The sequence below is a fragment of the Lutra lutra genome, chromosome 7 (genome assembly GCF_902655055.1).
Source record: "Lutra lutra chromosome 7, mLutLut1.2, whole genome shotgun sequence".
NCBI lineage: Eukaryota > Metazoa > Chordata > Mammalia > Carnivora > Mustelidae > Lutra > Lutra lutra.
Window position 1 is genome coordinate 50,441,423 of NC_062284.1, and position 15,740 is coordinate 50,457,162.

At 52.3% G+C, this 15,740-nt stretch overlaps 2 protein-coding genes across 7 annotated transcripts; one reads left to right on the forward strand and one right to left on the reverse strand.

Annotated features, from left to right (window-relative positions):
* Positions 1–525: 525 nt before the first annotated feature.
* On the reverse strand, positions 526–2,470 carry TPPP2 (tubulin polymerization promoting protein family member 2). Of its 3 annotated transcripts, none has more exons than XM_047738225.1 (4): positions 2,373–2,470; positions 1,935–2,176; positions 1,545–1,698; positions 526–810 (listed from the first exon to the last, which is right to left on the reverse strand). In XM_047738225.1, exons 2-4 carry the CDS (start codon positions 2,105–2,107, stop codon positions 622–624), a joined length of 516 nt encoding a protein of 171 aa, XP_047594181.1. In that variant the 5' UTR covers positions 2,108–2,176; positions 2,373–2,470; the 3' UTR covers positions 526–621. The 3 variants fall into 3 exon arrangements, with proteins under 3 accessions (XP_047594181.1, XP_047594182.1, XP_047594183.1); XM_047738226.1 differs by having other exon boundaries at positions 2,383–2,463; XM_047738227.1 differs by lacking the exon at positions 2,373–2,470 and adding an exon at positions 2,285–2,361.
* A 3,795-nt stretch (positions 2,471–6,265) lies between these two features.
* Positions 6,266–14,949, forward strand: NDRG2 (NDRG family member 2). Of its 4 annotated transcripts, none has more exons than XM_047737965.1 (17): positions 6,266–6,353; positions 7,956–8,018; positions 8,713–8,793; positions 9,164–9,205; positions 9,591–9,696; positions 9,918–10,038; positions 10,222–10,284; positions 11,242–11,302; positions 11,524–11,610; positions 11,755–11,811; positions 11,981–12,084; positions 12,520–12,564; positions 12,855–12,906; positions 13,144–13,191; positions 13,459–13,494; positions 13,654–13,705; positions 13,958–14,949. In XM_047737965.1, the coding sequence occupies exons 3-17, from the start codon at positions 8,719–8,721 to the stop codon at positions 14,122–14,124; spliced, it is 1,116 nt and encodes a 371-aa protein (XP_047593921.1). In that variant the 5' UTR covers positions 6,266–6,353; positions 7,956–8,018; positions 8,713–8,718; the 3' UTR covers positions 14,125–14,949. The 4 variants fall into 4 exon arrangements, with proteins under 4 accessions (XP_047593921.1, XP_047593920.1, XP_047593922.1 ...); XM_047737964.1 differs by lacking the exon at positions 6,266–6,353 and adding an exon at positions 6,920–7,018; XM_047737966.1 differs by lacking the exons at positions 6,266–6,353; positions 9,164–9,205 and adding an exon at positions 6,920–7,018.
* Positions 14,950–15,740: the final 791 nt, after the last annotated feature.

Below are 15,740 nucleotides of genomic sequence, written 5' to 3' on the forward strand. Positions count from 1 at the left end.
GGGATCTTCTGTTCCATGTGTACTGTGATGGAGGTTGGGTGGGATAAAACTCAATTCTGGGCTGGTTGTTAAAAATAGATTTTCTCATCCCCCTAGCTCAAACACATTCATAATAGTAGTCAACCTGAGTAAGTTCTTGGCCCATTTTAGCTAGTTTCTATTTCTCCAACAAAATCTGGACTACAACAGATGAGAAAGGTAGAGGGACAGGGAAGGGTCTGGCTGGTGGTATCAAATCAGGAACTGCTGATTTGGAGATAAGGACAGTGGATACCAGTGACGTATGAAAGCAAAGGCACACATACTTTTTGCCGCCACATCTGGTTTGTCTTTTACCTCCAAATATATTCCTCAGCTCTGATCTTAGAAGCAGTTGTTGAAGGGAATGCTAACTTCTTGCTGGGAGGCATTAGGCTAAGTAGAGAAAGGGTGCAGAGCTGGAAACCCTGACTTCTTGGGCTCTCTCTTCTCTCTGCATTGATAGGCCCATCTATCCCTCATCCTGATGGAAGACAAAACTCATTGGCTGCTGCACACACGGATATTTATTGTTCCCTAGGGTCCCTGGTGTTTAAGATGCTGGGTTGAGGACAGATTGACCCTAGTTGTTGAGGCTACTTCTTATTTGCTGCTCTTCTTGTCATAGGTGCCAGCACCCTTGTAGCCACTCACATAGCCTGAGTTGTCAGTTGTCTCTTCCCGTCCTGCGATGCCTTTGCCCTTGCCACTCTCGTCAAAGCGCTCCTTGTGGGTGCCCGTGTATTTGCTGGTGTCCGTCAGCCGGCTCACCCCACCCACTGTCGTTGCTTTCTGCAAGCCAGAGGAGGATGGGTCTGATCCCTCTCTCTTTCCCTTTGATGTCACATCCCTTCTCTAAAGACGGCCTCTGATTCTGCTAGTACTCATCACTCTGTTCTACCTTTGGGATAGGGCTGCTTTCTCTAGGGCCCAGATGCAGCCAGGGGTGAGAACTGTGACAAGAGCCATCCACTCATGAGAGTGGGGGAGTTTGGTGTATGGGAACTCATGTGGGTGTGTATGGATTTTTCTATTTTCAAGGGAGTTATTGTGACCAGGCTGCAGCCAGAGGACATCAACCCCAGATCCAATATGCAAGGTTCCTCCTATTGGGAGGGCCCTATTTGAAACCCAGAGTAGAGGGAACTTAAAATAGAGAGGGGACAAATAGGGAACAGGTGGTGGGTGAGAGGCAGGAGGTCAGAGATTACAGGTCAGGATCAAGTAGAAGTCCTCTACACTAAGCATTTCCCCAAAGCCATCTGGACCCTTGGGAATGAGTCTAAATTTTACTATTAAAATAGATGTGGACCCCTATCTGGGCCACAGGTTCCTCATCTCTAAACTAGTAGATGATCTCTAAAGTCTGTTCCAATACCAGCAGGGCACCAGAGGCTTCCTGCCTTGTCTCCCTACAGTATTACTAATGGTAGAGGTGAGGGACATTAGAAGGTGAGTTGGGAGGCAGGAGCAGCAGGGATCTAGGGAAATAGGGTCCAGGGTCAGGGATGAAGCATGTCACTCACAGTAACACCAGTGGTAGCTGGATCCTTGCCTTCCATGAGTTTAAAAATGCTCTCCAGAGCTTCATCTGGTTTCTTGTCCTTGAATCGTTTCTGGCCCAGTTCCTTCATTGCCTCCTGGAACTGTTGAAATGTGATGGTTCGGGCATTCTTGGCCCTGGTCAGTCAGACAGAAACCCAGAACCTCTGGAACATGAACTCATCACTTTCCAAAGTCCAACCCTCCCCTTATTCGAATTGGCCTCTTGACACTGAGTGTCCTGAGGACAGGGCCAAGGACTTAGTAGGTGCTCAGTAGACCCATTACCCATGTTCTATCCCATGGACTCTTCCATGTCCCACTGCCTTGTTGGTTCTACTCACCACCCCTACTTCCCATCTCTGGTCCCTTACTTGACTTTGCTGAATACGATGTCCACATCAGTGGAGGTGACTGTCTTGCCATCCATGATGCCACAGTCTTTGCATAGTTTAGAGAAGTTTTTGTTGTTTATTTCAGTGCCACTGCTCGATGATTCTCCGAAGACAGCAAACCGCTGGAATGTTCTCCCTGCTTCTGATGCCATGATCAACTGGAGGTGGGGGAGGAGAGTAGGGGGGGAGACTTGGGGGTGAAGGAGGAGGGGATGAGAGGACTGAGGAGTAATAAGGATGGGGGTTAAGATAAAATCAGGATCAGTAATAGGAACAAAGTCCCTCTTCCCTGTCCCTCTCTTTCCTTGTCCCCCTCACTCACATCCCACCTACTGTTCCAGCACTAGGGGTACTAGTGTGGCTCCTACGTGCTGAATAATCACCACTACCACCCACTTCCCCACCACTTTTTTGCACCTAAGAGTACCCGGATGGTGTCTGACCCTTCCCAGCCTTTATTTATGTGTGTGCAGGTATGTGGGAGCTGGCTGACTGGAGAGACTGTGTGGCAATGGGGAAACAGACAGGGGAGGAGAGGGAAGTTTCTATGACCTCAGCAGTGTTTATGTGACATCATCCCCAGAGACAGCCCTAGTCTTGGTAGAGGGGTCTTTTCATTTCCCCACTTTGCATGCTACATTGAGCAAGCTGCCAACCTTCTGACCTCTCCAGCCGATCAAGCTCTCCCTCATCATTCCAGCCCAGCCTGACCCAGTCTTCTGGGTCCTGGTCAAGTTGGTTTATACTCTGCCCCAAAGAGCTGAGAGGAGCCCAGGGAAGGGGTTAATGAAAACAGGTTGGCATAAGTCCAACAGTGCCCTCCTTTTTAGTCTCAAGCCCAAAATAGTGACTGACATGGAGAATCCCAGTGGCTTTGGCAGACCAACCTCAATAAGAACTTTAAATGACTTCCAGTGTTGGGCCCGACATAGAAAGAGCACAGGCCTTGGAGTATGACAGATCTGGGTGGGTCAAGGTGAGTGAAGTCAGAGTGACGGTGAGTCTCAGACTTCGAAAATCTTCCAGATAAGTTTCTGTGCAGGTCAGGGATTTCTCTTCAACCTGTTCTCTGGCTAGAAGCCATATAGATGGATGAAATTTAGGAATTCTAAAACAGAGCAACTGGGTTGGTGACTTACCTCCCCTTCCCTTCTATTCAGTCACCAATTTCCATGAATGTCACTTCCCTATCTAACAAATCCTCTCTTTCCATTCCTATGGCTCCCACATTTAGTCAAGTTCTTGTTATCTCCTATCTAGTTGATTTCCCTGGCTTCTAAAGGATCTCTCTCCTAGGGGCACCTGGGTGGCTGAGTCAGTTGAGTTGATTAACTCTTGATATCAGGTCAGGTCCTGATCTCAGGGTTGTGGGATTAAGCCTGCCTGTTGTGCCCCTCACACTGTGGGGAGTCTGCTGAAGATTCTCTCTCCCTCTGCTCCTCTCCGCCCCTAAAATAAATAAATCTTTAAAAGAAAGAAAGAACGTAAGAGAATCTCTCTCCTAAATGGAATGCCCCCCCATAATTCATCTTTATCACTCACCCATCAGATTAATTTTCACAAAACTATTTTTTATCCAATAATCCTGCTCAAGAACACTCTAAGGATCTCCAGTGCCAAGACTCTGTGCCTGTCATTCAAGGACTTTCATGCTAGGGTCACACTTTTACCAAACAACACCCATCTCTCATCAGTGTTATTCATCTGGGACCATATGGCTTGACAGGCTACCTCAGTGGCAAGAGCATAGCCTTGGAGTGGAATAAATCTGGGTGGGGATTTGAGTTCTGGATTTGTCATTTACAGCACTAGTTGGTTGACCTTTGGCAAGTGACTAAAGCTTCTGTTACAAAAATCTCTGAGCCTCATTCAGTTCCTCACCTGTACTGTGAGGACAATAATAGTACTATAGGATAGTATATAGGAAATATCTTGCACATAGTAGTTAATATTCAATTCTTCAAAGTAACTTGTGTATTTCTGCTCTCAAACTTTCCCTCATGCTCTCTTTCTTCCTGGATACAATGTTCCTCTCTCCCACTCAAATACACTGTGGTTGTATTCCTCATGGGGTGGTATACCATGGGAACAAAACCCTTTTCCTCCTCTGAATTATACCAAGATAATGGTTCCTAGCCTGTAGGCTGTAGTCTCCTGGGGAAAGGATTTCTGAATTATTGCAAGGACCCCTGGAATCTATATGTACACAGAACACTGATCATCAACTGAAAAAATAATATGCTTTGCACACATAGATATTACTATATACATAGGTGTTATCATTATCAGAATTCTATACAAACTGGGGTGTCTAGCTGATTTGGTTAGTAGAGTATGTGACTCTTGATCTTGGGGTTTAAGTTTGAGCCTCACTTTGGATGTAGAGATGACTTAAAAATAAAAATCTTTATAAAAAATTCTCTACAAATTCTCTACAAACTACAAAAAATTCTCTACAGACTCATTTAAAAGTATTGCTGAATTCATGGTTTGTCTCCCATCAGAGGATACTAAAACCATCAAGTGGGAGTGAAAATCTCTGATCTCCCACTTGAGAAGGGTGGGAAATTATTGCCATAGGATTTATTGCCTAAACAATCTTGTAAAAGCATCATTTTTCTTAACATTTCCCATATTTATTACTTCTCCCACCTACTCCACCATAAACTTCTAGAGAGATCATGTATGACTACTTGTCACAATTCTCGGAATTGCATGCATACACTGGGTTGCACACAGTAGGTACTTAAAACTGTCGCTTCACTGAAGGTATAGTTTGCAGCTGCTTCTGGCCCAAGGGCAGGAAGTTAGAGAGAGATTACCCTGCTTGGGCCACTTAGAGCTGAGCTGTCCTGGGACCTGCCCTGGTGGAGAAGAACCCTACCTTAGGGCTTCTGCCTCATTTTTGCCTCTAGGAGTCTGAGACCCCTAGGCGACTGAAGCAAACAGATCCCAGTGGAAATTTCCCACCTCCTACCCGCCACACGCCCCTGCGTAGGCCCCTTATCAGGTTCCCCCTGAGTCATCCTGACCCAGAGACGAATTTAGATGCTGGAACCTCCAGGTCCTTCCCTCCCCCACTCCAAGTAAGACTACTTTAGACACATCTGAGATCATGGCAGGGAAGGTGGAGGATCTTGCTCTGGGCATTCTTTTTTCCCCAGCTCCAGGAAGGCTGGTGAGATCTCTCTCCTGTCCTACACAGCTTTATCTACTATCCCAATGCCAGCAAGCTTTTCCTTGTCCAGGAGAGTGTTAAACTGGCATCCAGAGGGGAGAGGGGACTAGGCAAGCTGCCAGGGTGCCCAGCTTCTGGGCCAGTTTCTGAGGGAAACAGTTATGAAGAGAGTGGGGTAAGGGAACAGAGGAAAACTTCCGTGCTCCAAACTGGGAGAAGGTATGGGGGTCCTTTAGATGTGAGGTTGTTGAAAGCCCGGTTTGATCCTGACCAATTCTCCTACTCTGGGTCACCTCCTCCCTCTTGGCCCCTCCTTCTTTCCAACAGACCCTGCCAAGTGGGGATGAAAGGGGCATTGATGTTCCTTGGAGGGGAAGGGGGTGTGGGTGGGGAGGGTGGTGGTGGTGGTGGGGTGGTTCCCAGGCAGGAGGGGGGAGGGCAACTTGGGGGTCTTGGGGGGGCAGTCTGTGCTGGTGTTGCGGTTGGCAGCTCCAATTCCATTGGCCATTGTTCCCAACTGGCCTGCCGCCCAGCCCCCGAAATGGTAACCAGGCCGAAGGAAGATGGAGTGGGGACCCTGGCAGGGAGGGGGCGCTGGAAGGGTGCAGGTGGGGAGAAATTCAATCTGGTTTCCTTGTGCTTAAGACAACTTCGGAACCCCACGCAATCCCCCACCCCCGCCCCCAACTATTCCATTCCAAGTGGCCTCTAGGGCCACAGGGAGGGTGCATCTACTGTTGGGGGAGGACAGGGTGAGTGAGGAGGCTAGGACGGTAAACCCACCCCAGGCTCTGGAGGGACACGCAGCAGTCCCCGAGAAACAACTGCCTGGGCCCTAAGATTCAGCAGGACCGAGCTGGTCTCACCCTCCTTCTCTGGGCCGGACTAGGAGGGGTTAGCCCCGAAGCCACAGGGTCTCTTGGGTTCCAGCCCGGGACACAGCGTCCTCCCCAAGCCCCCACTCCACCCTCGCAGAGTTAACTCCGCCCCCGCGCCTGTTTACCCTAGAGTCAGAGCCCCTGGGGGGTCCCTGGCCCCTCCTCCGCCCCCCCTTGGGGCCTTGACCCGGGAGTCCCCGTTGGCTATCCTCTCCCCCCCTCCTGCGATCTCCCTCTATTTATAGCGGCCCCCCCGCATTCCCCGCCCCCCCTCCCCGCCTTGTTTTCCAACTTCTCAGGGAGCAGCCAAGAGCAGGCGTCGGGACGCAGCAGAGAGAGGAGGTACCAACACCCTGGGCACCCCGAAGTTGAAACTCCTGCGCCCCCGACGGCCCCCCACCCTTGCCCCGCTCTTTTGGTGCTGGCACACCTGCCCCTTCCAGGCGGCGAGACCCTCTCCTCCTCAGCGGCTATCCCCGCCCACCTCCTCCTTCCTTAACCTAGCTTGTGTTTACCCGCAAGCCGAGTCGGAATCATGGGGTGCCAGCACCCTGGGTTCGCCTCCCTACTACCCGTCCCCACTACTGAGTCTGGGGGCGAAGGAAAGAACCACAGTCTGATAGGCAGATCCAGGTCACGGGTGGGGGCGGTGTTGAGGGCGGGCGTGGGGATCCCCTGCAGGACTCAGGGATCCCCGCACACCCCACTACCGCCCGGTTGCGGGGGATGTGGTGGGGAGCGCGAGCTGAGCGTGGAGGCACCCAGCAGTTTCCTTCCTTGGAGTAACCCTCTGGCCCCCAGCACAGCCCCTCCCTGAGCCGCAGACAGCCTGGGGCGGGGTAAAAGGGGGGGGGGCGTGTTTACTGGGGGTCTGGGGCGGATCTGCAGGGAGCTGTCGGCCCGTGGGCGGGCTGGGGCGGGCCGGGGGCGGGTCTGTGGGGAGCCCAAGCCCGGCGGGCTGGAGAGTCAAAGGCAAGTGAAGGTGGAAGCGGCCGCGGCGGCAGCAGGTAGGGGGAGGGGCGGGCGAGGGGCTGCTGGGCCTGGATAGCGCCAGCCGGGCCGGTGGGCGGTTGGATCCCAATCCCTCCGAGCTGACTGCTGGCGGGCACAGGCCCACAAGGAGGGGGCGCTGGGCTGCGGCGCACAAAGGCGGAGGCTCCGCGAGCGGCAGGGCGTGTTTGGGGCGTGCGCGAGGTTGTGTCCAGGGTCCAGGGTGCTCCTCGCCGGCCGCGCGGGGGTGTTGGTCCCCACGCGGACGGACAGCGTCGGGACTTGTAGGGACAGGTTCCGGGTGCTGGGCCCGGTCGATCTCGCCCGTCCTACTCATCCCTTCCCAGCTGGCGCTCGGCCTTTGCGGGTCGTCGGGGAGGCTGGGAGGAGACTGTGGGGCCACCCTCCCTCCCCTTCTCCGCTCGCGGGACCCACACCGAGACAGGGAGGAGGAGAGACGCGAAGGAACGGGGCTTTTTAAATGCTGTTTTTAAATGTTTAACTGGGAAACAGTCATGCTCAGCTATCCTCATCTCACTCGAGAGCTGTCAAAAAATCTTGAGGATCCCCTAGTCCCCACTTCCTAGTTTGCAAATAGGAAATTGAAGCCAAGGGAAGTAACTGAGTGGGCCAAGGTCACACCCTTAGCAGCAAAGCCGGGACTAGAATCCAGAGGTTCCGACACAAGCCACGCTCTTTCCTCCACATCAGCACTTCCTTCTCTCCTCCCCCAGCCTGGGCTGATGATACCTGCTCTCCATGTTGCCCCGCAGGCCCCTCCAGCCAGTATTGATTCTAGCTGAAGCCTAGAGAAGACGTGTTCACTGGACTCAGGCGTACAGATTAGGGAGGGTTAGTGACCCACGTCGTCTAGATCTTGGCTGAGGCTTTCTGTCTCTAAAAGACCCAGCGTCTGTCTCCCATGTCATTCACCTCATTTCCTTGTTTTCTCAGACCCTGGAGCCAGGAGGAGAACCCTGACCCCTAACCCCACTGCATCCAGCCAATAGGAGCCCAGTAAGTGACCCCACCCCCAGGCTGCAGGCTCCTAACTGCCATCTGCACAGGTGTTCTGCTCCTCACCACCCCACTAATGTTGAATGTATGCTAAGAGAGTCTTGGGAGGAAGGGAAGGAAGCATTGGGTCAGTTGGACACAGGTGCCCCTAGTTCTGTTTCCCTCTCCCCTTCTTGGTCATGATACTTGGGTCATTTTTAGCCCCTTTCCCTCTGAGCTGCTGACCTTGAGGCTTAGTTGAAGGTCACAGTTAATTATGAACTCTCACTGTTCCATCCCTCGGTATCTTTGGAGTACCCAGTCACTGAGTCACAAGTTTCATACCTCCCTAACTCTGGGAGTGTGGGGTGGCCCCTGAATACAGCCTGGAAATCCAAAGTTGGACTCCTGCCTCACCCTAGTATTTCCATCCAGGCTAGGGGAGGGGGTTTCTGAGGCGTGGGTGTTGAGGGCCAGCCGTGGGGATGGCTAGTCGGAAGAGAAGTGGTATCCTGAGTCCTCCGCCACCAGCCCTCCTTCCCAGCGGCCTGGATGTGGAGCCGGGGGGCAGGAAAGGCTCTGTGTGTGTCCTGAGGTGGTCAGCTCTGGGACCCTCTGCACCCCGCATTGCCCTGGGTGGAGAGGAAGCCAGGTGCTTGAGATGGGCGGGTGTGGAGGCCACCTCCCCACTCGTGGTGTTTCCTCATCCTGCCAGGCCACCATGGCGGAGCTGCAGGAGGTGCAGATCACCGAGGAGAAGCCGCTGTTGCCGGGGCAGATGCCTGAGATGGCCAAGGTTATTAGAGACCCCTGACTCCCAGGCCCAAATTCCAGACCTGCAGGCATCCCCATCACCTCCTGCCTTCCCAAACCCATAATCTCATTCTAACCCACAGCCCTGTTTTCTCCACCTGTACCCATGTCTCTCCCCCATAGACCACAAGGGGAGTCCAGGCCTTTGTCCTGTCACTTCACTAACCTTCATCCTCTCCATGTCTCTTTTTGTCATCTCTTTTGTCTTTTGTCTTGGTTGGTCTCTTCGCGAACCTTTCTTCTGTGTTTGTCTCTCCATCTGTGACTCTACATGGCTGTGTCTCTCTGTGGCTATCTGTTTGTGTGTGTGTGTGTGTGTGTGTGTATGTATGTATGTATGTGTGTCTCTCCAGGAGGCTGAGTTAGCTGCCCGAATCCTCCTGGACCAGGGACAGGTAACAGCTTGGGGGCAGTCCCAGGGTGGTAGGAGGGGTTCTCCTTTTTCCCAGTAAAGAGAGGGCTGCTCTCTGCTCCCTTTCCTTCTATTTCAATCCTTTCCCTTCCCCACCTCTCCTTTTCCTTTCTTTCTCCTTCTCAGAGTTCTTTGGTGCTCTCCCATCCTTTACGATTCTTTTCCATCCTCAGAATCATTTTCTCCTGTTTTATTTACCTGCACCAAATTCTTGCTGATCCTATTTCTAATTCTTTGTTCCTGTCTTCTCTCTTTGCCCCTCCCCACCCCAACTCCCTGACTTTTATGGGACTTTTGCGGGCACCCTTCTCCTGCCTCTTTTTCCTCTCAGCCTAACTTCTCCCTGATGGTGACCTGTTTTTCTGCAGACTCACTCCGTGGAGACCCCTTATGGCTCTGTCACTTTTACTGTCTATGGGACCCCCAAACCCAAACGCCCAGCGATACTCACCTACCATGATGTGGGACTCAACTGTAAGGACCTGAGCTTCCCCTCCCGCTCCTTTCTGGGAAGGTGGGAAGGGTAAAACCCCAAGGGAGGGGGAAGGGTCAGCATTGGCAGGAAGGGAGCCATGTGGCATATCAAGGGGGAGTTCTGTCCTGGCCTGACTATGGCATAAAAAAGGGTGGGTTCTGACTTGGGGATGCTTTTCCCTGGCTGATTCTACTGTCGGGGTGGTGGGGATTCTGTTTAGATAAATCTTGCTTCCAGCCGCTGTTTCAATTCGGGGATATGCAGGAAATCATTCAGAACTTCGTGCGGGTTCACGTGGATGCCCCTGGAATGGAAGAGGGGGCTCCTGTGTTCCCTTTGGGGTGAGACTTAGCTCCCTCCCTCCTCACGATGCTTGGAGGCACAGGGCAGGGGTGGGGAAGAGTGGACCAGAGGAGGAGGAATGGGGGGACAGTGGAGACTCTGGGAGAGGGTGAGTGGGGCACCCTGAGGTGCAGGCACTGGGGGCAGCTTGGTGTTTTCCTTAACGTTCTTCTCTTCCCCAGATATCAGTACCCATCTCTGGACCAGCTTGCGGATATGATCCCTTGTATCCTGCAGTACTTAAAGTGAGAGGCCTGGGAACCCCTCAAAACCAGAGTTTTCTGCCCAGCACAAGGGGGCCCTTAGAACTCTTATGTCCGCCAGGGTTCCCGGGCAGGCTGTGGTCTCTGGCCTAGATAGATCCTACCTCCTCTGTGCCTCCACCTGACTGTTGAGAAGAAGAGGGATGAGTTTGGAAATTGACTTGAGTCAGCAATGTAGTCCTGACGGAGAGATGCAGGAAGAGGAAGCGGCTCTGTGTGGCCCTGCCTCAGGCTGAGGAGGGGCTTCTCGGATCTGGAAGGTAGAGAGGAAGAGGAGGGGTGACAGAAGCCCAAGGAGCCAGATAGACTTGTCTCTTTTCCTCCCACTTCCCCTCCTCCAGACACACACCTGGTACCTGGAAGCCCTGGGTGTGAGGGAGAGTGGGAGAAGGAAGGGAGAGCCTGGTGAGCCTCTGGAGAGCCGTGGTGGTACACACTTGGCGTGCTGACGACTCCCCGGACTCTGGCCCTGGCTCAGCTTTTCCTGGGCACCCGAGCTCTGGGCACCTTTTGCTCTCTTTCCCCCGTTCTCCCTATTGTTCACCGAAGTTATGTCTTTTTCCCCCCCCATCTTGCTTCAAGTTCTCTTCTTCCTGGTTCCTCACGAGGAACCAGGAACTAAACCAGAACAAGTTGAACTAGCTCCTGAGAATTAAAAATGGACACAGAGCTCTGTAGGAGAAGTGTCTGGTTGGCTGGTGGATGGGTGTTACTCTTCAAGATACTAGCTCCCCAAGAGACAGCTGAAGTAGATTTCAGGGACCTTCGCTGGCTACCAGTGTCAGTGGTTAGCTCCTCGGCACCTTCCTTTTTTTGTACCCCTCCAGGGAAGGTTGCGTTCTGTCCTTTGCGCATGTGGCCTTGGGAGGGAGGTGACGAGTTTGAAGGGCCAAACTTTTGGACACCAGGGCCGGTGAGAGATACGTTTCTCTTCCACAGTTTCTCCACAATAATTGGAGTTGGTGTTGGAGCTGGAGCCTATATCCTGTCACGATATGCTGTAAGAAATTCAAACCAAACCAAACCAGACAAGGGAAAGGCAGGTGTAAGGCCCATGGCAGACTGATTAGAATATTGTTTGCTAGTGTGTGTTTGTGGGGAGGACTTGGGTATAAGGGTGGGGAGCAGGGCCCATGGGAGCCTAAAACTGGCTGGAGCTCAGTGGGAAAGGAATAAGGCCCTGCCCAGTCTCTGATTTCCCTTCTTTCTGCTACTTCTCAGCTTACCCACCCAGATACGGTCGAGGGTCTTGTCCTCATCAACATTGATCCCAATGCCAAGGGTTGGATGGATTGGGCAGCCCACAAGGTTTGGAGGGGCCTGGGTGTTGAGGTCCAGGGTGGGAGGGCCCTCTTGGGAAGGGGAGCGGAGCAGGAAAGACGTGTGACTTTTTAGCCTGGGTCCATTCTCCTTATAGTATCCTGAGCTTGCTCACCTATCCTTTCCTCATAGCTAACAGGTCTTACCTCTTCCATTCCGGAGATGATCCTTGGACATCTTTTCAGCCAGGTAAGTTGTGGAAGGTGGAAGAAGTGGAGGGGACTGACAGGGGCTTGAATGCTTGGAGCGACTTCTTTAGATGGGATAGGATCTGGGGAAGAAAGAAGGCTTGCTTCTTCTCGTCCTGTAACTGGTCACGTCTCTTCTCAACCCTATTTCTCCCTTTTCTTTCCTTCAGGAGGAGCTTTCTGGAAATTCTGAGTTAGTACAAAAGTACAGAAACATCATTACACATGCACCCAACCTGGAGAACATTGAACTTTACTGGAACAGCTACAACAAGTGAGTGTGTGGTGCGTGTGTGTGCGCACGGGAGAGCAAGGTAGAAGCAGCAGCCATGGGTCACGGGTGGGAGGAGGACAGGGAGATTGGGGAATCACACAGAACAATCACAGGGAGGGCAGGGTCTGGTGTGCAACTGGGGCAGCTGTGGGCCAGACCCCATGGGATGAATTGTAAGGAGATGTCCCCCTTTTTCTTGTTTACTTCCCTTGGGTTTTTGGATTCCCAGAAGAGAGATGATTCTTCTGCCTTCACTGCCCTCTTGCCAGGGACTTGAGTTCCAAGTGGCCGCAGGGATTTGAGGCCTGCCTGCCACTTTCCCCTTTGGTTCCCACTTTCAATTATTAATAGTTGACTGTAATTTTTGGAAGGAAGACAGCTTCCTCAGGGAAGGAACTGCCTAAAATTCCTGCTCTTCTTTGAACCCCTTTCTAGTCGCCGAGACCTGAACCTTGAGCGTGGAGGTGCTGTCACCTTCAAGTAAGACTTTAAGAGTAAAGCTTTGTCTCTCTCCCTGGATCTTCCCTAGATGCTTACATTCTTTAGAAGAAGGAGAGTGTTTTAACAGGGAATTTTCTCGTCACCTCCCACACTATCCTAGGAAGCAAATCCCACCTTCTAGTCTTACCCTTTTGGGTTGTCTTGGAAGGGTTAGTGGGGTTCAGAAGACTGTTTCCTCTTTGGAGCTGAACAATTTCCAGCTGCTCTTGTGAGGGGCAGCGGAGGGAATAGTGGGGGCTCACCTTCTCCCTCTGACACTATGTCTCTAGGTGCCCTGTGATGCTGGTGGTAGGAGATCAAGCACCCCATGAAGATGCAGTGGTCAGTAGAGAATTTTGGGGTGGGCAAGGGAGGGTTGGAGTCCTTGGCCGGTGGTCAGAGGGGTATCTTGCCAAGAGGCAAGCTCTGTTTGGAACTGGGAGAGCAACTGTGGGGCCTAAGAATGAAATGGGTATGGGGCTGATGGGGAAGGAACTGTGATCTGGGTCCCTGGGTCCCTTGGATGGGAGAGGCCGCAGGGAGTATAACATTATTCATTCAGCTTCCTGCTTACACTAGGTGGAGTGTAACTCAAAGCTGGACCCTACCCAGACCTCTTTTCTCAAGGTCAGTGACCCTTCTCCAGGCGCTGCCTGACTCCTGTCCTCGCCTGACTCCTGACCCCCTGTCTGGAGCCATAGATACTCTCTAGGTTCAGCTTCTAGGCCTTCAAGGTCCCACACAGGAGCAGGCAGGGTGGATAAAGACCACAAACCCTTGGGGCCTGGAGTGGGGAAGCTAGGGAAGAGAGAACCTTTCCTACCTCTTGGCATGGCTGCTTGTATTTATGTGTGTATCACTTCTTCTGTATGGCTGTCTCCATCTCCTGACCAGATGGCAGACTCTGGAGGTCAGCCCCAGCTGACTCAGGTGAGTACCACTGTCCTCTATGAGACGGGATGTTAGCGGCACTGAACTATATACTCTTTGCCACTCATCCCACCCCCAACCTGCCATGGTCTTGGGCTCCATCTTGGCTTCGAACCTCATCTCACTGTCTGTCCTCCTCTGCTCATCTTATTTCCACAGCCAGGCAAGCTGACCGAGGCCTTCAAGTACTTCCTGCAAGGCATGGGCTATAGTGAGTATGGGGGTCAGAGGCTATCGTGAGAGCAAGAGACTGCTGCACAGGAAGAGGGATGGGCACTGAGTGGGAGGAACCATTTCAGGCTAGTTCTGAACCTTACCACCGTCTGCCAAATCATGGACCCCTTCCTCCCCCACCCACATCCCCATTTGTCACTCTCATCCCCACCCAAGTACCCCACTCGGAGTTGCCAGCCTCTCTTTCCCACCTCCTTTCTGCCTGCCGCTTATGCTTCTGTCTCCACAGTGGCCTCATCCTGTATGACTCGCCTGTCACGATCACGCACAGCTTCCCTGACCAGTGCAGCGTCCATTGATGGCAACCGGTCCCGCGCTCGCACCCTGTCCCAGAGCAGCGAGTCTGGGACTCTCCCTTCAGGGCCCCCGGGGCATACCATGGAGGTCTCCTGTTGAATGACCTTTGTTGCCCTGGTGTACGACCCAGCCCTCACCTCCCCCAGCACTAACCTGGGAGGTGCATAGGGCACTGGGCCAGAGTAAGGGAAGATGGGCAGATCATGTGGGGAGATGATCTTGATCCTTGATTGCTACCCTAACCTTGACCTCTAACCTGTGATTCCCCTCAGATCCTGGGAGAGATGTCCTAATATCTCTTAGGGACCCAGACCCCGAAATTATCCCTCTCCCTCATTTTGATGTTAAGGTGGAGAGGGTATGTGTTCCCTCTCCCTAATCTAGGTGTCCATAGATAAGGGATAAGAGGTGGTTGTAGTTGCCCCATGGTGCCTCCATCAGACTCTCCCTACTTATCCCATTGCAAGAGTAGGGGACTTGGGGCTGGGACTCCATTCACCAAAGCTGATACGGCTTTTCATTAACACTTCAGATCTTTGAAGAGTATGGGCCTAAATGAATGTGTGTCAGAGGAGGCTTGCTGGTGGGTTAGTGGTCCTCAGGATGAGATAGAAACATCTGGTGTGTGAAACGGAAGTTGGAATGGGAGGTGGTGGGCAATGAACAAGTATGAGGGAAGGATTGGAGCAGGGGCAATAGGAAGGGGCCTGGGGCCATTGGCTGCACTAACTTTGGTAGCTGTCTAGACAGTGTGTGTCTAGAGTGGGAGGGGGAGGGAGCTAAGCTGGGGCAGGGCTGCTTGGGGCTTGGCATAGGGGTGGGAATGGCTATCTTGGGGCTCGGCTCACACTGTGTTATGTGTGGAAGGGTGCCCTCCTGTGTCCCACGACTTCTGCTGTAACAATAAACTGTAGAGGAACTGAGTGCCATTCTTTGTCTGAGTATGCCTGCATCATGCCCCTTCCCCCCCAACCTACTGCCCAACTCACATTCTCTTCTTAGATAGGGCCTGGCTCCCTGTGTCCCTATGTGACTACAGAGTCAAAGGCCCCTAGTCCAATAGGATGGTATTGCCCTTGACATTGATAGTATTTCCAAGTTTTGGGAAGAGAGGAGCTACTTAGGTCTTACGAGACTTCCTTATTGGTTATAGATCCTTGAGAAATGCCATAGGAGGTCAGAGATATCACCGACATCATGATCTTAAGAAGGAAGTATGGAATGCCGACCGAAGTGTCCAAGGACATCTTGTGATCACCTTCCTGCAGGTGATCCTCCCTAGGGGGCACCTAGATTCCATTTTAGATGGTTCAGTGCAATGAGTAGGCCAGGCCTCACCCAGTTACTAGAGAGGTTGGTTTGCTCATAGCTGGTCCCAGTCTGAAGACTCCTTCAGGAGAGTAATAGGACAAAGAAGGATTTCCTCTAAGGAGTTCTCCTCCCCCATGAATCCAAGGACATGGGGTGTTGATTAGATTATGTTTGTGGTTCTCTGAGAAGTGTTTCAACAAGTCTGCACAATACTCATCGAGAGGACTTTGGATACTGTGACTGTTGCAGGCTGATTCTTGGGCTCTTGGGGGCACAAGAAGTAAAATACGAGAAGGCACTTTATATGATTGGTAAGAGTACCATGGATGGAATATTACAAGGCCACTTGCTGGGTTACTTTATAGAACCTCCACAGACAATGACATGCTTTCCTCAATGAAACT